The sequence below is a fragment of the Doryrhamphus excisus genome, linkage group LG7, assembly GCF_037039965.1.
Source record: "Doryrhamphus excisus strain RoL-2023G ecotype Guam linkage group LG7, RoL_Dexc_Guam_v1.1, whole genome shotgun sequence".
NCBI lineage: Eukaryota > Metazoa > Chordata > Actinopteri > Syngnathiformes > Syngnathidae > Doryrhamphus > Doryrhamphus excisus.
The window spans coordinates 19,115,220-19,140,502 of NC_136363.1; the positions used below are offsets into that span (position 1 = coordinate 19,115,220).

At 39.3% G+C, this 25,283-nt stretch overlaps 1 protein-coding gene across 4 annotated transcripts in view; it reads left to right on the plus strand.

The window, feature by feature from the left end:
- The window catches only part of prex2 (phosphatidylinositol-3,4,5-trisphosphate-dependent Rac exchange factor 2), a 100,038-nt gene that overhangs the window by 15,191 nt on the left and 59,564 nt on the right, over window positions 1-25,283 (plus strand). For 3 of the 4 annotated variants that reach the window (XM_058059625.2, XM_058059630.2, XM_058059629.2), the window contains 6 exons: window positions 1,874-2,016; window positions 14,559-14,630; window positions 16,345-16,467; window positions 16,881-16,985; window positions 19,933-20,034; window positions 21,917-22,078. In XM_058059625.2, the coding sequence (XP_057915608.2) occupies window positions 1,874-2,016; window positions 14,559-14,630; window positions 16,345-16,467; window positions 16,881-16,985; window positions 19,933-20,034; window positions 21,917-22,078 (707 nt within the window). The remainder of the gene's footprint in view (window positions 1-1,873; window positions 2,017-14,558; window positions 14,631-16,344; window positions 16,468-16,880; window positions 16,986-19,932; window positions 20,035-21,916; window positions 22,079-25,283) is intronic. The other variant, XM_058059628.2, reaches the window with a different exon arrangement.

Consider the following 25,283-nt stretch of genomic DNA (forward strand, 5'->3'; position numbering starts at 1 on the left):
TATTTTTTTCAGCATTAATCACCATATTTTCTAGTTGTGACTTTAACTGAGTGTAAGTTTATTTTGCAGTATGTTATGGGATGATTATTATAATTATTAGGGTACATTGGCAATGTATTGCATTAGCATAGCATCAATGATTAATTGATATGTTTCTTGTTGTGGTTTGCAGTGGTGTACATGGTATTATACGGGAAGCTATCTCATGTAAATGTAAATAAGCTCAATGCACTTGTACACCCACTAATAATAATACATAATAATAACAATACACAATGTTTTTGAGTACCCTTGTCTCTCCGCATTTCGTCTTAAAGTGAACACAGCAAGTCTTGCTGTCGTGTTCCAACATGGAACACATGCAACACAATTGCATGGGACCGTTTATGTCTTGTATCTATATCTACCCACGCAGGAACCCCTCCCTATGATCCCGTGTTTTTCCATTCCTCTTGTTTGATCCCGCACTTACTATCTCCCAACGTGGTGATTAAATACCTAAAGTCAACCGCCGGCCCTTTCCTTTTTCTGATTGTATGGTGGCAGCACATTTTTCACATGCCTGTGTGCAATGTCAGCGGCGCGCCACCTGTTTTACACCCAAATGACTGTACTGTACATCGATGGTACATTGCTCCATGTAAGGTCCTATTCACAAAACCGTATACTGTACAAGGTAAAAAATATAGGTCTGCACACAGACGTATATTCATAAAAATAGCGGTCGAAACGCTGCAGTGGCTTTCACTTAACGTTGCACAGAGGTGCAGTAAATCAACATGTGCAGACCGTGAAGGTGTGAATGAACTCTTTGAGGCTCACATGTGGGCTCACAACCGGGCTTTTAAAGAGCTTCTTTTGGCTGACCTCGAGCCTGACGACGAGCACGCACCTTTTGAACTTTGACCCTGAAGTAAAAAGTGAGGCAGGACAAAGTTGGACCTTTGAACTATGGAGGCTTCATCAATATAAACATATTGGGAGACATTTATTTTCGTTTTTGTTGTTGTTGTTGCCCTAGAAATGACTTTTATTTATAATATACACGTATTCATTGTGGACAACAATGGGATGGCACCTTATTTCATTCAGTAACATTTGATTGTAAGTCAATAGCGGCCTCTAGTGGTCACTAGTAGATATTACAATGTAAAAATGGCATTAGTTGTACCAAATAGGGCCACCAGAAGTCGCTATATGTCGTAAGTTAAAGCTAATTTAATCAGCAGTCGTAAAAGTATTCATCAATTAATCAGAAATGTACGTGTTTATTCTGTAAATATGTTTATTTCCAAAATTAGTATTTTTCTACTTTTTACCCTCGACATCTCTAAACTTTAATCTTTACTTTAAATCGATTGACATTTCTTTTTGCTGCGTTTTATTCCAAACCGGAAGTGAGCCAATCCGGCTACAAACACCCAATTCAGTAGAAAACAGACTTTTTAAAAATGCAAATATATAACTATTGATTCAATTGTCGATTATTGTCGTTGTCAAAGTGAGATTTGCTTAGTTTAAGTGAGTTTCTTTAAAAAAAAAAATCAAAAATCAGTCGGATATTTTAGCTTATTTTGAAAGGCTGTACCAGAAGTTAGCTTGTCTAGCGATTAGCACTTTGCATGAAGGAGTGCAGGGAGGCAGTATCGGTATAAAAGTCACATGGACTCACTTTAAAAACCGGCGTACATCCTCCCCTGTGTCCGTTTTCACTCCACTACTGGATTTATGTCACTTTTCCTTGCATTTTCTCCACTTTTTCGCTACTTTTTTGCTAACTTCTCGTGCGGCCCTTCAGTGACCACCATGCTACCGACACTGCACAACTAAAGGAGTTTTTGAACATTTTTTGCTTTGGTGTTGTTTTGTTCAGCCACAATGACCGAGGAGAGCAGGAGTGAGCACAGGACTGAAAGCGGGAAGGATTTGGAGAAACAGCTCCGGTTACGAGTGTGCGTCCTCAACGAGCTTTTAAAGACTGAACGGGATTATGTTGGCACACTGGAATTCCTCTCGGTGAGTTTTTGGTGCATGGTGCAACATGCTATTGTCATGCACAACACTTGGGTCTGCAGTTTATTGTGAAAATCATTCAAATCTCAATATGCATCTAAAATAAGTCAACTGTATGCAATTTCTGCATCATCAACAAAAATCTACATAAAAAAAACACCCATATTTTCACACCGCAAGGCATGCTGGGTAGCTTGTGCCACTTTCTCCCCATATTTTGCCATGTTTGTCGCATTTTTGCTAGGTTTCAAAATATGTTGAAGTGGTCATCATTTAAACAAGTAAACATTTTTTTTCCTAGTTAATATTGTTGCAGCGACCTCACAGCTAGGAGACCAGGGTTCAATTCCACCCTTGGCCATCTCTGTGTGGAGTTTGCATGTTCTCCCCGTGCATGCGTGGGTTTTCTCCTGGTACTCCGGTTTCCTCCCACATTACAAATAAAAAACATGCTAGGTTAATTAGCGACTCCAAATTGTCCATAGGTATGAATGTGAGTGTGAATGGTTGTTTGTTTATATGTGCCCTGTGATTGGCTGGCAACCAGTCCAGGGTGTAATCCGCCTCTCGCCCGAAGACGGCTGGGATAGGCTCCCTCCCACATTCCAAAAACATGCTAGGTTAATTAGCGACTCCAAATTGTCCATAGGTATGAATGTGAGTGTGAATGGTTGTTTGTCTATATGTGCCCTGTGATTGGCTGGCCCGCCAAAACCCGCTTTAACCCGCCTCTCGCCCGAAGACAGCTGGGATAGGCTCCAGCACCCCCGCGACCCTCGTGAGGATAAGCGGTAGAAAATGAATGAATGAATATTGTTACAGCTGGACTACCCAGCATGCCTTGCGGGTATTTGGAAATACCACTTTTAAGTTTAGCACTCAGTTTATCTTTATCACCTTAGTTGATTTATGTGATGCGTTAACTTGATACGGATGTGTTTTTTTGTTTTGTCGCACCGTGAGCAAGTATGGCGTCCTGTTTTAGCGCTTGGCAGTGCCATGGCTCGTATGCACCAATTTGGCAGGATCTCCGCGGGCAAAAGAGACTTCAGACAAGGCATGGTTGTTATCATCTTAAAGGGGCAGCCGCGCTCCTGGGGAGTCTCAGGGGGTGATGAAAGACCCGAACCCTTTTCATCAACCTGGACACAAGACCTGGTCTGTGTCTAGAGGTCAGGACAAACCAGCTTCCAACCGTGCCACTCCCTGCTGGGATAATCCGCCACAAGGCTTATTGCTCCAGGGGTGAAAGGAAAAAGGAAAAAAAAAAAAAGTGCAGAGCGAGTCGCACGCTGTCCATGGGGCGCAGGGGGTGTCTTGTAAACCATATTTCCTGGAGGAGGAATTCCTCCGAGGTTAGGAAAGGCTGGAGAACAATGAGGCGGTCCGGACAAGTTTCAAGAAGTTGAAGCGTGGAGCAGATTCAGGTCACATATAAGAGGATCTTGGACTAGCGTTTTTGCAGCATGTCCTTCAAAACAAAAATGCTTAAATGTTGCATATGTGTTTTTGCTGTAGTTCTTTCAAAATAGAAAATAGCTCCTCTCACATATAGAGGATCTTGGACTAGCATTTTTGCAGTATGTCCTTGAAAGCAGAAAAAAAACCCCAAAAGGATCTTTGACTATCTTTTTGCTGTAGTTTCCTAAAACCGCCAGAGTGCTGATGTCAAATAGAGGATCTTTGACTAGCTTTTTTTGCTGTAATTTCTTCAAACCACCAGAACGCTGATGTCAAATAGAGGATCTTTGGCTAGCCTTTTTGCTGTACTTTTTTCAAAACACTAGAGTGCTGATGTATAATAGAGGATCTTTGACTAGTCTTTTTGCTGTAATTTGTTCAAACTACCAGAGTACCGATGTCAAATAGAGGATCTTTGACGACCGTTTTTGCTGTACTTTCCTAAAACCACCGAAATGCTGATGTCAAATAGAGGATCTTTGGCTAGCCTTTTTGCTGTACTTTCTTCAAACCACCAGAGTGCTGATGTCAAATAGAGGATCTTTGACTAGTGTTGTTGTTGTACTTTCTTCAGACCGCCAGAGTGCTGATGTCAAATAGAGCATCTTTGACTACTGTTTTTGCTGCAGTTTCCTAAAACCACCAGAGTGCTGATGTCAAATAGAGGATCTTTGACTAGCCTTTTTGCTGTACTTTCTTCAAAACACCAGAGTGCTGATGTCAAATAGAGGATCTTTGACTAGCCTTTTTAGTGTACTTTCTTCAAACCACCAGAGTACCGATGTCAAATAGAGGATCTTTGACTACCGTTTTTGCTGTAGTTTCCTAAAACCGCCAGAGTGCTGATGTCAAATAGAGAATCTTTGACTAGCCTTTTTGCTGTAGTTTCTTCAAACCACCAGAGTGCTGATGTATAATAGAGGATCTTTGACTAGCCTTTTTGCTGTAGTTTCTTCAAACCACCAGAGTGCTGATGTATAATAGAGGATCTTTGACTAGCCTTTTTGCTGTAGTTTCTTCAAACCACCAGAGTGCTGATGTATAATAGAGGATCTTTGACTAGCCTTTTTGCTGTAGTTTCTTCAAACCACCAGAGTGCTGATGTATAATAGAGGATCTTTGACTAGCCTTTTTGCTGTACTTTCTTCAAACCACCAGAGTGCTAATGTCAAATAGAGGATCTTTGACTAGCCTTTTTGCTGTACTTTCTTCAAAACACCAAAGTGCTGATGTCAAATAGAGGATCTTTGACTAGCCTTATTGCTGTAGTTTCTTCAAACCGCCAGAGTGCTGGTGTCAAATAGAGGATCTTTGACTGGCCTTTTTGCTGTAGTTTCTTCAAACCACCAGAGTGCTGATGTCAAATAGAGGATCTTTGAGTAGCCTTTTTGCTGCAATTTCCTCAAAACACCAGAGTGCTGATGTCAAATACAGGATCTTTGACTACTTTTTTGCTGTAGTTTCTTCAAACCGCTGGAGTGCTGATGTCAAATACAGGATCTTTGACTAGCCTTTTTGCTCTAATTTCTTCAAACCACCAGAGTGCTGATGTCAAATAGAGGATCTTTGACTACCGTTTTTGCTGTAGTTTCCTAAAACCGCCAGAGTGCTGATGTCAAATAGAGAATCTTTGACTAGCCTTTTTGCTGTAGTTTCTTCAAACCACCAGAGTGCTGATGTATAATAGAGGATCTTTGACTAGCCTTTTTGCTGTACTTTCTTCAAAACACCAGAGTGCTGATGTCAAATAGAGGATCTTTGACTAGCCTTTTTGCCGCAATTTCCTCAAAACACCAGAGTGCTGATGTCAAATAGAGGATCTTTGACTACTTTTTTTGCTGTTGTTTCTTCAAACCGCTGGAGTGCTGATGTCAAATAGAGGATCTTTGACTAGCCTTTTTGCTCTACTTTCTTCAAACCACCAGAGTGCTGATGTCAAATAGAGGATCTTTGACTAGCCTTTTTCCTGTAATTTCTTGAAACCACCAGCGTTCTAATGTCAAACAGAAGATCTTTGACTATCTTTTTGCTGTAGTTTCCTAAAACCGCCAGAGTGCTGATGTCAAATAGAGGATCTTTTACTACCGTTGCCAACAATGTCAACAATCTGATGAGTTCTTTCTCTCCATGTTTGCGGTTGTGGTGTTGAACAGATAAACACGGACGCTGGAGTGAAGCGTTAATGAAGATCCTCCAAAGAGCTTTTCATCGTGCATGAAGTGGTCCCTCAGCGTCTGTCTTCCTTCCTTATAATGAAAGCCTACTTGACTACAAAGTAGCGGCCATGCATTCGTTTGAATTGATTTAACTTGTTTTACATACGACATGTATGAATTTGACACAACTTTTAATCATCTCTTTGAAGAAAATAATGAATATGTATTGTTTTTGGTATAAGAAATGGAACCGTCCATAGAGAGTTGCTTTTTTTTATGCTTTTGTCCTCCAGACCATTGGTCAAGGCAGGAGTTCCTTCATTCTTCCTTCCTTCCTTCCTTCCTTCCTTCCTTGCCGGCCCTCCCCAGCTTTACATTGTGCTGTTTCCTGCTTTAGCCAAGTAAAGGTAGAGTCCACGGGGACAGGCCCAAGGGGGCAGGGTGTTTTTTTTTTTAAATTGCCCTTTGACCATGCCTAATGAAATACATAAGCACTTCCCTTAAGCTAGGCATGATGGGAAGTTCCGTGTCACTTATTGTGTTATTTCATGATCAAATTAGTCCGTCTGCATGTCTTCGATTAGTGCACGTCGCTCCAGGAAACCAGTGACACCATTTTACGACTAGTTGGTTCATGTAAATATGGAAATATATATAGCCATTATTGTCTAAATAGCAACACAAACGAGTATAGCGGTGCTGCACGAATGCCGCCGACACCGAGCATCATTAAGTGCAAAGTCACGATGAGAACAACCTTCCCATGTTGGCATCAGTCGCGGTGGCTGTGTCCAAGATGCTAACGCAGCAGGGTCTTCCACTTTTTCTCTCCCCCCCCCTCCCCCATTGTCGCCGAGATGGTAGGAGGCCACAGTCGGGCCGACTAATCCCGAAGCAGTCATTAGATGAACAAGCTGGCTGTTTGACAGTCATGCTTGGCAGTGCCCCCCCCCCCCCCCCACCCCCCCCCCCCTCTTTAAACCTCCACTTCTTGTGCCCAGTCACCTCACGAGGTCCATTCAGTGTACGAGTGAGGGCTTCTTCTTGACGGGGGTTTGCCAGGAATTGTGGATGGGGGGGGGGGGCTGTGAGAGTCTGTCACTGTGGGCTAGTGGCCAGTGCTGGATTGTAGCGGTGCAAAAAACATGAATATATTACATTTTTATTCAACTTTTATGAGGCGAGTGGTAAATAATGTACTTTGGTTTTTTTTATTAAACAAACTGTCTGACTTTGAGCCTGCACGGGGGACTAGTGGATAGCACGCAGGCCTCACAGCTAGGAGACCCGAGTTCAATTCCCCCCTCGGCCATCTCTGTGTGGAGTTTGCATGTTCTCCCCGTGCATGCGTGGGTTTTCTCCGGGTACTCCGGTTTCCTCCCACATTCCAAAAACATGCTAGGTTAATTAGCGACTCCAAATTGTCCATTTTGGACTTTGGAAGAAAGCGTAAAATGTCCCACTTCCACACAGAATAGGAGGAGAATTTATTTTTACTCTGTCATGTTGGATCTAGGGTTGCACGGGGGACGAGTGGTTAGCGCTCAGGCCTCACAGCCAGGAGACCCGAGTTCAATTCCCCCCTCGGCCATCTCTGTGTGGAGTTTGCATGTTCTCCCCGTGCATGTGTGGGTTTTCTCCGGGTACTCCGGTTTCCTCCCACATTCCAAAAACATGCTAGGTTAATTAGCGACTCCAAATTGTCCATAGGTATGAATGTGAGTGTGAATGGTTGTTTGTCTATATGTGCCCTGTGATTGGCTGGCGACCAGTCCAGGGTGTATCATGCCTCTCACCCGAAGACGGCTGGGCTAGGCTCCAGCATACCCATGACCCTCGTGAGGATAAGCGGTAGAAAATGAATGAATGAATGAATGTGCACTTGGGGGGGGTCGTACAACAATGAATCTTGCACACAATAAAACTAAAATAAAGTAAAATTATTTCAACAACATGCATGCTAGGTTAATTAGCGACTCCAAATTGTCCATAGGTATGAATGTGAGCATGAATGGTTGTTCTTCTATATGAGCCCTGTGATTGGCTGGCGACCAGTCCAGGGTATATACCCCACCTGGGATAGGCTCCAGCACTCCTGTGTGAGGATAAGCGGTAGAAAATGAATGAATGAATGAGTCAAGTCAGGGGGGAAAAAAAATGTGCTGCAGCTACAAATACAGGAGAGGGTGCTGTTTCACAAGTTCATTTACTCATCATTTTCCAGCAGGAAGATGCTTCGACAAAACAGGATTTACTGTATGTAACATACACGATTTTGTTCATCAAGTAGCAATTCCGGCGGCACGGCGGGCGTGTGGTTAGTGCGCAGACCTCACAGCTAGGAGACCGGGGTTCAATTCCACCCTCGGCCATCTCTGTGTGGAGTTTGCATGTTCTCCCTGTGCATGCGTACTCCGGTTATTACCCACATTCCAAAAACATGCTAGGTTAATTAGCCACTCCAAATTGTCCATAGGTATGAATGTGAGTGTGAATGAATGAAAGTAGCCATTCCAATTGTATCCAATTAAGTGTGTCTTTATTATTGTAGTAGAAGACTTATTACTGCCCCCTGCTGGTATGGCGACTTATTTCCAGCACAAAGCTTTCATCCGTAGGCATTTTCTGCTGCGTCGTCGCCCATAGAAAGTCAGTCAGGTTACTAAGCATACCTTCACAGTCTGGTGCTTCACTGCCATTAGTTTTCTTTTTGTCACAGAAAAGCCCTTTATGTCTATTTCTGTTTTTAAAAAGAGGAAACCCACATCTACCTGAGTTTGAAAGTACACGCCGTTGTTTATGTGTGTCTTTACCGCCTGTGACAACAAAGCAAATGAGTGAATTATGTGCGCACAAAAGAGCCACTCTGTCCAACAGACTGCTAAAAAAAAAAAAAAAAAAAAGCCCTATTCATTCTTCTCGGGTGACAGTTTATGCTGGAGACCAATGCCAATGAACTCTCATTGGAGCTTTTTCAATAGCAATACATCAGCCGCTGCAGCACAAGCTGTAAAACTCTCTGTAACATAATAACTTCATAAGTGTTTTGATAGTCGGATTATTGCTTATAACTTATGTGTTTTTATTTCAGGAAGCCCGGTCGTGAAATATGAATGCACCAGCAGATGTTTAATGGGATTACATTTTTTCAGTTATTTCTGCATGGCTTTGTTGTTGCCTTGTTTTTAGTTTTACACCCTTTTTACACTCTGTAAAAACACCTGCAACTGCAAATATGGTCTAGCTTATTTCAAACGTGGTGTTCTTACTTGTTTCTTAAACTGTATCTCGTAGACATGCTCTCAAAGATAAGCACGGCGAAAAGGGAGTGACGGCTCTTCCGCTTATTGTAATCGCTCAACTGTGGAATCGGTGCCAAGCTGAATATTGCGTAATGTCCATTCACAAAGTGGCCCCGGCCTGAACTCGCATGCCAGTCTAGCGTGAGACGCTTCTTCTTCTTCTTCTTTTTTGGAAAGTCCATATGTGGCATGACGTGACTATTTTAGACCATTTTTGGCAAATTGATGGACAGTGTACGTTGTTTATTATTCATATAGAATGGATTATTGCGCCAGAGTTGGCATCCCTAATGACATCATATACAATATGCAATAATACGCTCATATTCAATAACACATGGCATCACTATGTTTTCTTAGAGTAATGGTAATGGTTTAATTTCATCCGATTACAATTGAATGCATCACATAATCAGTTCACAGTTCCACATGTCCAAAAGGAGTAGGAAGAAACAAAGCTTATTAAATCCTACTCCTCCATTTGGTACTTTTACAATTAGTAACTGTTACATTTGTTCACTTCCTGCTTTCCTAATATAGTTTCATTTTTTAAAATTTTAATTTTAATTTGCGTCAAATTAAACCTTCATGTCTGTGATAACAACTGTGATGAGTGGACAGATTCCACTTCCCACGCCAATTATTGCGTGTGATAGTGGACACGAAAGGCAAGCATTGTTACTTTGTGGTTGGAATTTCATTGTTTAACTATTATGGTTTTTCAAAAATATTAATAAATAATACATAATAATATATAATAACATAAGATAAATAAATAAATATAATAAATAATAAGCTTTGCTTCTTCCTACTCCTTTTTATGATTTATGTGATGCATTCAATTGTAATCTGATGCAACAGTTCTTAGCCTAAAATGGTGCGCTCGAAGCTAGCTGGGATAGGCTCCAGCACCCCCCGTAAGGCTAAGCGGTAGAAAATGAATGAATGAATGAATATTAGTAATAGTAACAGTAATTCTACTGTCTAATTGTTGTTAAAAAAAACAATTCTTAAACAGTTCTTAGCTGTAGGTCCCAAAATGGTGCGCTCGAAGCTAGCTGGGATAGGCTCCAGCACCCCCGCTACCCTCGTGAGGATAAGCGGTAGAAAGTGAATGAATGAATATTAGTAATAGTAACAGTAATTCTACTGTCTAATGTTTGTTAAAAAAACAATTCTTAAACAGTTCTTAGCTGTAGGTCCCAAAATGGTGCGCTCGAAGCTAGCTGGGATAGGCTCCAGCACCCTGCGCAACCCTCGCGAGGATAAGTGGTAGAAAATTAATTAATAATAATAATAGTAACAGTAATTCTACTGTCTAATTGTTGTTAAAAAACAATTCTTAAACAGTTCTTAGCCTTAGGTCCCAAAATGGTGCGCTCGAAGCTAGCTGGGATAGGCTCCAGCACCCCCGCTACCCTCGTGAGGATAAGCGGTAGAAAGTGAATGAATGAATAATAGTAATAGTAACAGTAATTCTACTGTCTAATTGTTGTTAAAAAAACAATTCTTAAACAGTTCTTAGCCTTAGGTCCCAAAATGGTGCGCTGGAAGCTAGCTGGGATTGGCTCCAGCACCCCCGCTACCCTCGTGAGGATAAGCGGTAGAAAATGAATGAATGAATGAATAATAGTAATAGTAACAGTAATTCTACTGTCTAATGTTTGTTAAAAAAACAATTCTTAAACAGTTCTTAGCTGTAGGTCCCAAAATGGTGCGCTCGAAGCTAGCTGGGATAGGCTCCAGCACCCTGCGCAACCCTCGCGAGGATAAGTGGTAGAAAATTAATTAATAATAATAATAGTAACAGTAATTCTACTGTCTAATTGTTGTTAAAAAACAATTCTTAAACAGTTCTTAGCCTTAGGTCCCAAAATGGTGCGCTCGAAGCTAGCTGGGATAGGCTCCAGCACCCCCGCTACCCTCGTGAGGATAAGCGGTAGAAAGTGAATGAATGAATAATAGTAATAGTAACAGTAATTCTACTGTCTAATTGTTGTTAAAAAAACAATTCTTAAACAGTTCTTAGCCTTAGGTCCCAAAATGGTGCGCTGGAAGCTAGCTGGGATCGGCTCCAGCACCCCCGCTACCCTCGTGAGGATAAGCGGTAGAAAATGAATGAATGAATGAATAATAGTAATAGTAACAGTAATTCTACTGTCTAATGTTTGTTAAAAAAACAATTCTTAAACAGTTCTTAGCTGTAGGTCCCAAAATGGTGCGCTCGAAGCTAGCTGGGATAGGCTCCAGCACCCTCCGCAACCCTCGCGAGGATAAGCGGTAGAAAATTAATTAATATTAATAATAGTAACAGTAATTCTACTGTCTAATTGTTGTTAAAAAACAATTCTTAAACAGTTCTTAGCCTTAGGTCCCAAAATGGTGCGCTCAAAGCTAGCTGGGATAGGCTCCAGCACCCCCAGCAACCCTTGTGAGGATAAGCGGTAGAAAATTAATTAATATTAATAATAGTAACAGTAATTCTACTGTCTAATTGTTGTTTAAAAAAATTCTTAAACAGTTCTTAGCCGTAGGTCCCAAAATGGTGAGCTCGAAGCTAGCTGGGATAGGCTCCAGCACCCCCACAACCCTTGTAGGATAAGTGGTAGAAAATTAATTAATAATAATAATAGTAACAGTAATTCTACTGTCTAATTGTTGTTAAAAAAACAATTCTTAAACAGTTCCTAGCCTTAGGTCCCAAAATGGTGCGCTCAAAGCTAGCTGGGATAGGCTCCAGCACCCCCGCAACCCTTGTGAGGATAAGCGGTAGAAAATTAATTAATATTACTAATAGTAACAGTAATTCTACTGTCTAATTGTTGTTAAAAAAACAGTTCTTAGCCTGAGGTCCCAAAATGGTGCGCTCGAAGCTAGCTGGGATAGGCTCCAGCACCCTCCGCAACCCTCATGAGGATAAGCGGTAGAAAATGAATGAATAATAATAATAGTAACAATAATTCTACTGTCTAATTGTTGTTTAAAAAAACAATTCTTAAACAGTTCCTAGCCTTAGGTCCCAAAATGGTGCGCTCGAAGCTAGCTGGGATAGACTCCAGCTTTACTGAAGCCTTAACAGCCTCCAGAAAGCGAACGGCTAAGATACCAAGGCTTTCAAAGCCTTATCTGTTAGCTTCCTGACCAGACGTGACCCGCATGTCCAACAAGGGGCCCTGATGAGCATCAAAATGTGCCAAAATCTACTTGTGATTCAGGACTTGCCCGTGTCCAGACAGGGTGGATCTGTTCTCAGGGTGTCATACTTCACCCTGCTGAGTTCGGCGTAGTCGTTAGGCGGCACACAAGTAAAGGAAGTACATTTATTATGAAGGAGGATACAGACAGTGTTGCTGAAAGTGCATACAAACCAATTTGGGTGATGTGTAAAATACAACCCAATTATGCAAATTAAATTTACATGCTGTCGGGTGCTGGGCAAAAATTCGCTTAGAGTCACAGGAGGCCCGGGCACTGCTACCGTGCCCATAAATTCCCTTCCTGGAGCTTATCCAGGTTTGGACTTTTAACTAAATTACCAGGAAAAGCTTTGGCGCTCCATTCCAGGAATAACATCCACAACACACCATCGGTACACTTCATTTCTGCGTTTAACGCCATACGTCGCCGATGCAAATGAGCGTCTGTTCTATACCCAAGGTCCGGACACTGGAAGCACCGTGCAAGTCCGCACGCTGTTTGTACATATTAGACTTGCTAATCACATGCTAATGCCGCACAGTGTGTCAGAGTTGCGAGGCGAGGCGGCTTCGGAATGGTAATCAGCCAGTTGGACCGCAACAAAGAGGCTGATTATGGAAGTAACCCCCTTTTTCCCCCCCCCCACCACTACCGCAAACCCGGATTCCAGCACTCGCCGCTACAGTTTCTCTCGAAAGTCTTCTTGAAATCAATTCGTCTCACCTTCTAGCTTGTTTTTTTTTTTTTTTTTTTTTTACAAAAAAGTGACTTTAATGCGAATAATTTTCACACAAATTCAATCAATCAATAAGGTGAAGCATGCTTTCTACATTCATGTTCAAAGCTCGGAATTTTCACCCCTACGTTTGATTAAAAGCACTACAGATTTGAAGCAAATCCATTCTTTTAATACATTAGTATCAGAAAAATATCTTCTTTTTTCAAGTAGATGTAAAAATGTTTAATAATTTTTTATAGTGCTAAAATAAAAAAAAATCCTACTGAAAATTATTTTTTTTATTATTTGTTTTTTATTTTTTTTATTTTTTTTTTTATTTGTTTATTGTGGTCTGATTTTTGTAAAAAAAAATACAATTTCAATGTATTTAATAAATACAATAATTATTATATAATAAATACAACCAGGCTAATAATCCATCCTTCTTGCTAAGCTTTTAATCCAGTAGTATCAGAAAAATACCTTCTTTTTTCAGGTAGATGTAAAAATGTTTAATAATTTTTATAGTGCTAAAATAAAAATCCTACTGAAGAAAATGTTTTTTTGTTTTTTTTTTTTATTTTTTTTATTTGTTTATTTGTTTATTGTGGTCTGATTTTTGTAAAAAAAAAATAAAATTTCAATGTATTTAATAAATACAATAATTATTATATAATAAATACAACCAGGCTAACAATCCATAGTTCTTGCTAAGCTTTTAATCTAGTAGTATCAGAAAAATACCTTCTTTTTTCAAGTAGATGTAAAAATGTTTAATAATTTTTATAGTGCTAAAATAAAAAATCCTACTGAAAAAATGTTTTTTTTAATTTGTATTTTATTTTATTTGTTTTAATTTGTTTATTGTGGTCTGATTTTGGTAAAAAAAAAATTAAAATTTAAATGTATTTAATAAATACAACAATTATTATATAATAAATACAACCAGGCTAATAATCCGTAACAGTAGCATTTTACATTATTCTTATTATTACTAATTTTCTATCACAAAAATGTAATGGTTGTTGTCTGTTTTGACTTATAATTATTTTTTTGTCAATTTATATAAATAATAAATAAATAATGAATGTACAGAATAATTATTGTTATATAATTTAGATTATTTTTTATTGTTTAGATTATTTTATTTTAACAAATAATTTAATATTTTAAATAATATTTGCATTATTGTGGTTTGTTATATTAAAAAATGAAATAATTATAAAAATATAAACTGTTTGTATTTTATTTTATATTTATTTATTATATTATTACTTATTTATATTTTTTTATTATTATAAGTTAACTTTTTATAATTTTTTTATGAACCTACAACTGAGAAAATGTTCCTGTAAAAACTCCCCATCTGGCCCAGCTTATAATTGATGAATTCCTCCACAGCACACCTTCTTTATTTTTACATTTTCCAAAAAAGTGTGGCGCTAAGCAGGGTGGGAAGCGGATTCCTCAGCGAGTGGGAACGCTTCCCATCCGCCTCCATTCACACACTCTGCAGCCACTTAGCATAGCCTTTTGAAATACCATCGCTGCAATTATGATGTTTTCTTTCATGGAGTGGGCCAAAGATTAAGTTTCGTGCGTATCGGGTCGCCGTTAGTTGTGGCGGCCAAGTGTTGCAGCTGCAAATGGTCCGTGTTGGCCTAACGTGGGCCCTGAAGAAATTCTTAACTGTTCCCTCTCCTCCTCCAGGTGTTCCTGCACCGTCTCAACCAATACGCCGCCACCAAGATGGACAAGAACATCACAGAGGAAACGGTCAAGGTGAGAAAAAAATGTAGTAGGCAACCAGGAAGCAGATGTTAATGTCATCTATTTATAAGCTGTTCCAGCTGGGGGACATCATACAGGATGCGCTGGCTTGGAGGTAAACACTCGTGGATATTTACTGCACAACCCGGAGCTTTTTCAAAATAGACTCACTCAGTTTATGTTGTGTTTGGGAACACGTCGTCCCCCGAGAGGATTTAGGATGAGGTCGCTGGTGTGTCACCTCGCAAAAACGGAGAAAAACTCTGTTTTTTTTCTTAATTCATGTGTGAAATGAGACGATTAAAGCAAACTTGTTCCCTTGTTCCCTACCACATGTTCCCTTATGCCTTAGTATCGATTCCATTCCAACGCAACTCCTCTCTGACATCCACTAATAAACCTTTGACCTCTGGGCTGTCCGTAAAGTTGTTTATATGTTTATTTACACGTGTCGGTTTCAGGTTAGGATGTCAGTGCAGAAAGGTCACAGGGTAACGTGAGTGGGGAGAAACAAAACAAAATGTTGCCTTTTACCACATTTGGTTACATTTAGCTTAAGCTAAAATGAAGCCTCGCTACAAACAACCGGTAGTTATTCATCGTTATAGCATAGAAAATCTGTTTATGACCTTATAAATGCGTTTTTTAAAAATATTTTTAGAGCCCTCTAGTCATGAAATAGCACCCCTATAATCAACTTTACAGTTTTATTACCCGGTATTTGACAAAATTTTAATTAAATAATAAGTAATAATAATTATTAAATAAATAATAATAAAATAATATTTTTTAATAAATTATTAAATAATTAATTATTAAATGGTAATTAAACAAATAATAATTTCTAAATAAATAATTAAATAAATAATTATTGAATAATAATTAAAAATAATTACATATATAATCATTAATAAATACATAAATAAAAAGCTAAACTACATTAGGAAAGCAGGAAGTGAACAAATATTTTATTATTATTTTTTTTTATTTTTATTTATATTTATTGTTAAATTAAAATTGACATTAAAAAAACTGAAACTATATTAGGAAAGCAGGAAGTGAACAAATGTAACAGTTACTGATGGTAAAAGTACCAGATGGAGGGGGGTAGGATTTAATAAGCTTTGCTTCTTCCTACTCCTTTTGGACATGTGGAACTGTGAACTGATTACGTGATGCATTCAAGTGTAATCTGATGCATGTTCAAATGAAATAAAACCATTACCATTACCAATATTGTAGAAATAATAAGTGAAAATAAGATGTATATACACTCACACATGCTAGCATTAGCAGGTTTTGTTTTTTTTTCTTTAACTACCAGTACTTCCTGTGGTGGCTGTTGTCTTATCAATGACCAGTACAGAATACGACATACCACAATATGTCCTTCAATGCAAAGTCTTATATTTGTACTTCAGTTCATCTTGTCCTTTTTTATGCTTGAAAATGCTTAATTTATGCTGAAAATGTGTACATTTTGCATAAATTTGCATATTTTTTGACCAAAAAACAGCGATGGTTTATTACTTAATGTGTTTTTTTTTAAAACCGTTACAGTGAAAATGTGAAATTGGAGCCTTGAAGCGGCAAGGGCCGACTCCTATACGCACCGTACACAGCAAGTTTTATGAAGCAGACTATGATGAGTTTGGTGTGGAAGAACCCCAACAAACTGTTTCTGTTTTTGTTTGCTTCAAAATTTCTGTTTTTTTCCCTCTCTCAGGTGTTGTTCTCCAACATCGTGGACATCCTGGCGGTGCACAGAGACTTCCTGTCCATGGTGGAGGAGCTGCTCCAGCCCGACCCGCACGCTCACCACGAGATCGGCCGCTGCTTCTTGCACTTTGTGAGTTATTGTTGCAATACTATGATATTCTATACAAGCATATGACTTATCACAAGCGATCAGGACCTCTTTTAACTTTTCTGTGTTGATTGCTCCACGCTGTAAAGAGTCCAAGAATAAACAATTTAAGACTCAAAGGGGAATCAAACTAAAAGTTTGATTCTGACCTCTCCCTTCATGTGGAATCCATTAACTCATTCCTAGAAAACAGGATGGAAATACAGTACAGTTAATCAAATCATGAAAACTACAGAAGCTTAGCATAATAGTCCAGCATGTTTTGTTTTTGTTTTTTGCCCATCAAAAGTTTACAGACACTTCCTAATACAAATGAATGGGAATATGTCTCTAAACTTATGACCGGTACTGTACACATTTAATGATAGATAAAAAAATATTTTTTTCTTTTGCAGAGGAGTCGTTTCCAGATTTACGACGAGTACTGCGGCAATCACGAGAAGGCTCAGAGGTTGCTGCTGGAGCTCAACAAGATCCGAAGCGTCCGCACGTGCTTGCTGGTGAGAGGACATTCATTCATTCATTCATTCATTTTCTACCGCTTATCCTTATGAGGGTCGCGGGGGGTGCTGGAGCCTATCCCAGTTGTCTTCGGGCGAGAGGCGGGGTACACCCTGGACTGGTGGCCAGCCAATCACAGGGCACATATAGACAAACAACCATTCACACTCACATTCATACCTATGGACAATTTGGAATCGCTAATTAACCTAGCATGATTTTGGAATGTGGGAGGGAGCCTATCCCAGCTGTCTTCGGGCGAGAGGCGGGGTACACCCTGGACTGGTGGCCAGCCAATCACAGGGCACATATAGACAAACAACCATTCACACTCACATTCATACCTATGGACAATTTGGAATCGCTAATTAACCTAGCATGTTTTTGGAATGTGGGAGTAAAAACCGGAGTACCCGGAGAAAACCCACGCATGCACGGGGAGAACATGCAAACTCCACACAGGGTGGAATTGAACCCTGGTTTCCTAGCTGTGAGGTCTGCGCGCTAACCACTGGACCACCGTGCCGCCCGGTGAGAGGACACCCGAACCTAAAAACATTTAAACATTTTAAAACAAAGTAATTGTAAAAGGCTGCTTAATTTGGTATGCGACTCCATTTCCCTTCTTGACATTTTTTGAACCTGAACTTTGGCCTTTAAAATACAGGAAATACACTATTTCAGTGTGACGTAACAAGGCTTCAAAATAAATTTTTGTGTCCTCGCCCATAAAAAGCTTAAAATCAACTTACCGTTATAGTTCCACAAACACAAACTCACCCACACACGGCAGGCTGTGGACAGTGTCAAATCCTGTCCCAGTGTGCGTATGAGTGAGCGAGACAGCTGTCGTGCGGGGGTAGACTTCCTCTTCCTGTCCCGTCGAGACTTCCACAACGGGAGCATCATGTACTATATGGCGCTAGAAGAAAAAAAAAAAAAAAGATGGCCGCGTGCCTGCTTGCTGGATATACTCAACCTTTTGTTTTGATTCTGCAACGAAGCTATGACCTTTTCTGTAGCTGTGAATGGCAAATGAAACACGTATATGTCATACATACATGCATGTATTTAATGTAAACAAAGCTATTTATAGGCTCCGGCATACCCGCAAAGAACATGGATGTATGGATGAGCTATTTTTCAGCACACAATTAATAAATGTAGTGATATAAACAGAAATTTTGTCTTTCTAACATATTTAATTAAGGTAAAATGGAATGCACTCCTTCACTGTCACCACTAGAGGCGCTGTTGGTTCCGTCTCAGCCACTTTGCGGTCGAAAAAAGCTCATAACACAACCTCACCTATGATCAATTGGGTTACATCCACTCTTACTACATTGAACAGCATTAGTCGGCAACAAAGGGAAACAGAAGTTCAGAACATTCACGGGACTTTCTTATTATTTAGACAGCTACTACTGGCCGTCAGACTGCTTGAATGCCAAATAAGCCCCTCTACCTGCCTACACGCCCACACAAAACTTTACATTATTATTATTTATTCTAAATTATTTAAATTATTTGTACAGATTACTATCTATCTATCTCTCTATTTCTCTATCTCTATCTATCTCTCTATTTCTCTATCTCTCTCTCTCTCTCTATTTCTCTATCTCTCTCTCTCTCTCTATCTCGCTAACTATCTATCTCTCTCGCTATCTAGCTCTCTCGCTATCTATCTGTCTATTTCTCTATCCCTCTATTTCTCTATCTCTCTATCTCTCTATTTCTCTATATCTCTCTATCTCGCTATCTATCTATCTCTCGCTATCTAGCTCTCTCAACAAAACAAAATGTTGCCTTTTACCCCATTTGGTTACATTTAGCTTAAGCTAAAATGAAGCCTCGCTACAAACAACCGGTAGTTATTCATCGTTATAGCATAGAAAATCTGTTTATGACCTTATAAATGCGTTTTTAAAAAATATTTTTAGAGCCCTCTAGTCATGAAATAGCACCCCTATAGTCAACTTTACAGTTTTACTACCCGGTATTTGACAAAATTTTAATTAAATAATAAGTAATAATAATTATTAAATAAATAATAAAATAAAATTTTTAAATAAATTATTAAATAATTATTAAATAATAATTAAGCAAATAATAATTTCTAAATAAATAATTAAATAAATAATTATTGAATAATAATTAAAAATAATTAAATAAATAATAATTAATAAATAAAAAGCTAAACTACATTAGGAAAGCAGGAAGTGAACAAATATTATACGCTATCTATTTCTCTATCCCTCTATTTCTCTATCTCTATATCTCTCTCTATCTCGCTATCTCGCTATCTATCTCTCTCGCTATCTATCTCTCTATTTCTCTATCTCTATCTATCTCTCTCGCTATCTCTCTCGCTATCTATCTCTCTCTATCTCTCTATTTCTCTCTATCTCTCTATTTCTCTATCTCTCTATTTCTCTATCTCTATCCCTCTCTCTCTATCTATTTCTCGATCTCTCTCTATCTCTCTATTTCTCTATCCCCCTATCTCTCTATTTCTCTCTCTCTCTATATCTCTCTATATCTCTCTATCTCTCTATATCTCTCTATCTCTATCTCTCTCTCTATCTCATAAAAAGAATGATGTTAAAAAATAGCAATAAATCAGTAGATTTAATGTTAATTTTTCTAATATTTTCTCAAATGCCTATTCCTGATTAAAAATAAAGCATTAAAAGTAAATAATATTAAATGATCACTATTATAATGTAACTACAACGATTTTGTTGGATGTTGAAGATCCACCACATTCATTTTCAATTTTGCGTGGGAACAAACAGCACACAAAGCAAGGTCGATACACGCATGCTTGGAAGAGTTTGGTGTGGAAGAACCCAATGCAAAGTCTTGCAGAGTGGAACTTGTTCAAGCGACTCCATATTTCCTTATCATGTCCAGGTGTCCCAATACTTCTGACTGTGTCTGTTGTAGAACTGCATGTTGCTGGGAGGTCGAAAAAACACAGAGGTTCCACTGGAGGGGTACCTGGTGGCCCCCATTCAGAGGATCTGCAAGTACCCGCTGCTTCTACGAGTGAGTATTCCGCCGCCGCCGCCACTCCGGCCCTTCATCTGTACGATTCCATCAACCGCATCATTCATACCTGCCCTCCCCTGCTCGCTCATTCTGAAATTTCCGTTTCGCCTCGCTCCAGCGATACTCAACCCGCGTTCAAAGCCTCATTTGAAGTCGAGCCATCCGAGCGTCTCTATATGTCATTCATCCTCGTTTATTAACTCAGCCAGACGTTGTCCAAACAGGCACCAGGATGGACTCACAGATGGAAGAATAATAAAGTTGGGAATTTGACGCCCGGACGCATTGAAGACGCACAGCTGCTCTCCGCTGTAAAATGTGTCAGATTGCCTTCCTGGACTCTGTAAATCACTTGGATGGAAGCCCACACGCTGAATGTATATCTATATGTTTAGATAGCGACCATTTAAAAGTCATGTTCGATGTATTATGCTTGTAATTTCTCCATTGTTAGACTCCCCATGGGAATGTGAATACTAATACCTGACGCTAATTGGAACCCCCGGAGGTTGTTTTCGTTCGTAGGCCATGCAACCGGGTGTCGTATAATGAGAATTTTTTGGAATTTTGGTGTAATAACTTTCACAATACAGCTGCACGGTGGAGAGTGGTTCGCACGGGCCTCGCAGCTGGGAGACCCGAGTTCGATTCCGCCATCGGTTGATGGCGCTTCACTGAAAGTAGCCTTTAATTAGAGCATTTAGGGTGTCATATAATGAGTAGTTTTTGGAATTTTGGTGTAATAACTTTCAGAATACGGCTGCACGGTGGTCGAGTGGTTAGCGCAGGACTCACAGCTAGGAGACCCGAGTTCGATTCCACCCTCGGCCGTCGGTTGATGGCGCTTCACTGAAAGTAGCCTTTAATTACTGCATTTAGGGTGTCATATAATGAGTAGTTTTTGGAATTTTGGTGTAATAACTTTCAGAATACGGCTGCACGGAGGTCGAGTGGTTAGCGCAGGACTCACAGCTAGGAGACCCGAGTTCGATTCCACCCTCGGCCGTCGGATGATGGCGCTTCACTGAAAGTAGCCTTTAATTAGTGCATTTAGGGTGTCATATAATGAGTAGTTTTTGGAATTTTGGTGTAATAACTTTCAGAATACGGCTGCACGGTGCTCGAGTGGTTAGCGTGCATGACTCACAGCTAGGAGACCCGAGTTCGATTCCGCCATCGGTTGATGGCGCTTCACTGAAAGTAGCCTTTAATTGGTGCATTTAGGGTGTCATATAATGAGTAGTTTTTGGAATTTTGGTGTAATAACTTTCAGAATACGGCTGCACGGTGGTCGAGTGGTTAGCGTGCAGGACTCACAGCTCGGAGACCCGAGTTCGATTCCACCCTCGGCCATCAATTCTCCCTGTGCATGAGTGGGTTTTCTCCGGGGACGCCGGTTTCCTCCCACATTCCAAAAATATGCTAGGTTGCTAACATGCTAATTGGCGACTCCAAATTTTTTCTATACTTTCTTTGCTAATTATTGTTAATTTTCTTCTCATAATATAAGACATGGGACTGCGTGGTGTATGAGTGGTTAGCGCGCAGGCCTCACAGCTGGGAGACCCGAGTTCAATTCCACCTTCAGTGCATGAGTGGGTTTTCTCCGGGTAGGCTATGCTAATGCTAATTGGCAACTCCAAATTGTCCATAGGTATGAATGTGAGTGTGAATGGTTGTTTGTCTATATGTACCCTGTCATTGGCTGGCCACCAGTCCAGGGTGTACCCCGCCTCTCGCCTGAAGACAGCTGGGATAGGCTCCAGCACCCCCGCGACACTCTTGATGATTAACGGTAGAAAAGATGTGTGCTACTGCCCTACTGCAAGCTGTTTTCAAGAATATTCAAGAGTAACACATGTGATCTTCATGTGTCCAGGAGCTGCTAAAGAGGACCCCCAAGAAGCACAACGACTTCGCCCTGGTGCACGAGTCCCTGCAGGTGATGAAAGCCGTGTGCTCCAGCATCAACGAAGCCAAGAGGCAAATGGAAAAGCTGGAGATCTTGGAAGAATGGCAGTCCCACATCGAGGGCTGGGAGGTGAGTTTATTTTATGTTTTTTAATTTGCAGTCAATCCCCCACGCCAACCTGGAACGTCATGACTTATTTAAAACCACTTAGCCTTCTGCCACCAATTGAGCCACAAGTAGTGGCGGCGGCGTAGCCTTCAAGGCCTTCTTGTTCTCTGCCGGGAACAATGACTCCTATTCACAACGGACAAATACTTTCCGCTTGGACGAGCCAGGGGTTGAACTCATTTCATGCTTTTTAGGGTGACTTAGGTGGACGCCTTTTCGTTTTGTCCCTCAAGATTAGCTTTCGTCTTCTAATTAGGTTAGTTGGTCAGTGATGGGGGCTCACATTGTCATTGACTTATTGACATGTCCCGAGCGTCTTCACATGTTTATAGACATGCTTTTTTAGTGCTGAGGCTTATATATACTGTTAATGCTTGCCTAATACTGAAAAATGAACAGAAGTAGAGGAAGAGGAAGAATGAAGGGAGGCTGACGTCATTGCAGCACAAATACAAAACAAATACAACTAAAAAAGGGGGGAAAACACAAAATCTAACATGCTTTTTGTCAGTGCTGACGCTTATATATATATATATATATATATATATATATATATATATATATATATATACTGTTAATACTTGCTTAATACTGAAATAAAATGAACAGAAGTAGAGGAAGAATGGAGGGAGGCTGACGTCATTGCAGCACAAATACAAAACAAATACAACTGAAAAAGGGGGGAAAACACAAAATCTAACATGCTTTTTGTCAGTGCTGACGTTTATATATATATACTGTTAATACTTGCCTAATACTGAAATAAAATGAACAGAAGTAGAGGAAGACAAATAATGGAGGGAGGCTGACGTCATTGCAGCACAAATACAACTGAAAAAGGGGGGAAAACACAAAATCTAACATGCTTTTTGTCAGTGCTGACGTTTATATATATATATACTGTTAATACTTGCCTAATACTGAAATAAAATGAACAGAAGTAGAGGAAGACAAATAATGGAGGGAGGCTGACGTCATTGCAGCACAAATACAACTGAAAAAGGGGGGAAAACAAAATCTAACATGCTTTTTGTCAGTGCTAACGCTTATATATATACTGTTAATACTTGCCTAATACCGAAATAAAATGAACAGAAGTAGAGGAAGAGGAAGAATGGAGGGAGGCTGACGTCATTGCAGCACAAATACAAAACAAATACAACTGAAAAAGGGGGGAAAACACAAAATCTAACATGCTTTTTGTCAGCGCTGACGCTTATATATATATATATATATACTGTTAATACTTGCCTAATACCGAAATAAAATGAACAGAAGTAGAGGAAGAGGAAGAAGGGAGGGAGGCTGACGTCATTGCAGCACAAATACAAAACAAATACAACTGAAAAAGTGGGGAAAACACAAAATCTAACATAAGAGTGCCCATGATTGCATAAACAAAGAACATAAAACGGAAACATAATAAATGGGCCTTGAACCAAGGGCTAAAAAGTGCCTAGCATCTTAATCGTGCATGTGTCTCTCTCAGTATGTAACACAGCAAGAGTGTAAACATTGACATTCCCCTGTCTGGGACTAATAAAGGGTTCTTATAGACCCTAAATAGCTGTGTACTTTATCTATTAATAAAGTATCTAAGCTAAAAATAGCTATGTTTTTAGCGTAATGTGATGAGAAAGAGGCCCAGTGTTGGGCGTGGTGACACAGTCCTGGCTGTGGTTTTCCCTCAGTACTTTTTATTAATTGTAAACATGAGCTCATTGCAGGGGGGGGGGGCGCCTCTGTGGGTTCTGCCTCTATAGCTCTTAATGATTTGGAACCAAGAAAAGCAGGAAAAATACACCCGGGGGACATTGGGATGGACTGTTTTTCCCGTTTACGTTCGTTAGGACCGCCATGCCTCCTTTTCACCTAGTGTGGGCGGGACGGGGGGGCGTCGTGGTCAGCGTTCATTCATCACGGTTGTAATTTCCAGTTGCGCGTTTCACCTCGCATTCCGTCCTTAATTAATATTCTTTTAAAAAAGACTCCACTTGACTTTTGAGGGCTGCTTGACTTTGCCAACAAAAACCTTTTTTCTATTATATATTGTCATAAATTAAAAAAACATCTCTGTCCTTCCCAATTCATCATCCTTCTCTCCGGTGTTATTTCTGGCCTTCGAAAAAGTGGAGAGTTGACTTGAAAATGAAGCTAAATGAGGATTTAAACGTCTGCTTTCATTTTATGATGGAAGGAATGAAGGTGACGTCGACGGGACAAACAGCTGACAAAACACTTTTCATTCAAATACTTGGGAAGTATGCCCTTTTTTTGTTGTTTGGCATGTTTTGATATTTTAATAATATACCAGAATAATATATACTATGAATATAATATTGTTTAACACAACATTTATTATAGTATTTTTTTTATACATTTAATTTTTTTTAGATTCTATTCATGAAATATCAGCATATTTAATTTTTTTTATTTTACTAACTTCCCCCAAAATATTTTATAATTATACTAATTATATTACCTATAATTATAATATAATTACAATTATATTATTTCTTTATTTTTTTAACAGAATATTGATTGTAATTTGCTTGAAAATGTTTATTATTATTATTATTATTATTATAGTTATATTTTTTTTATTGAATTATTTTGTAGGAGTTTTTTTGGTGAAAATCTGAAAGGCTTAAAAATATAACATATATTTAATAAAGACTACTACTAATATTAATATAATTAATAATAAATAATAATAAAATAAATAATTATATAAAAAATATATTATCTATAGAAAAATAATAATAAATATAAATAAAATATAAATATTAAAATATAATATAATAAATAACAAATCGTATAATCCTTAACATACAATCATTAATTGTACAAATACATTGTATTTCTAATGGTGACATAGCAGTATAATACAAAGTAAAGGCACTAGCTGATTGGCCTAAACCAGTCACATGATACCACAGCCTAATTGTGATGCATGTTGCATCTGTTTCCACTTAAATGTGAAGCTCCCAAATATGGTTCCTTGTCCTATAAAGGACTACGTGGGGGCTGAAACATTAAGGTGAAATATGGACGAACATGCAGATGCTAATTTGAGGGCCGTTGTGGCGTTCAAGGCACCGTTGGCCTTTCCCGCTCACACATTTGCAGCCTGCTAACGACTTTAACATCTGTGCAGGGGTCCTGG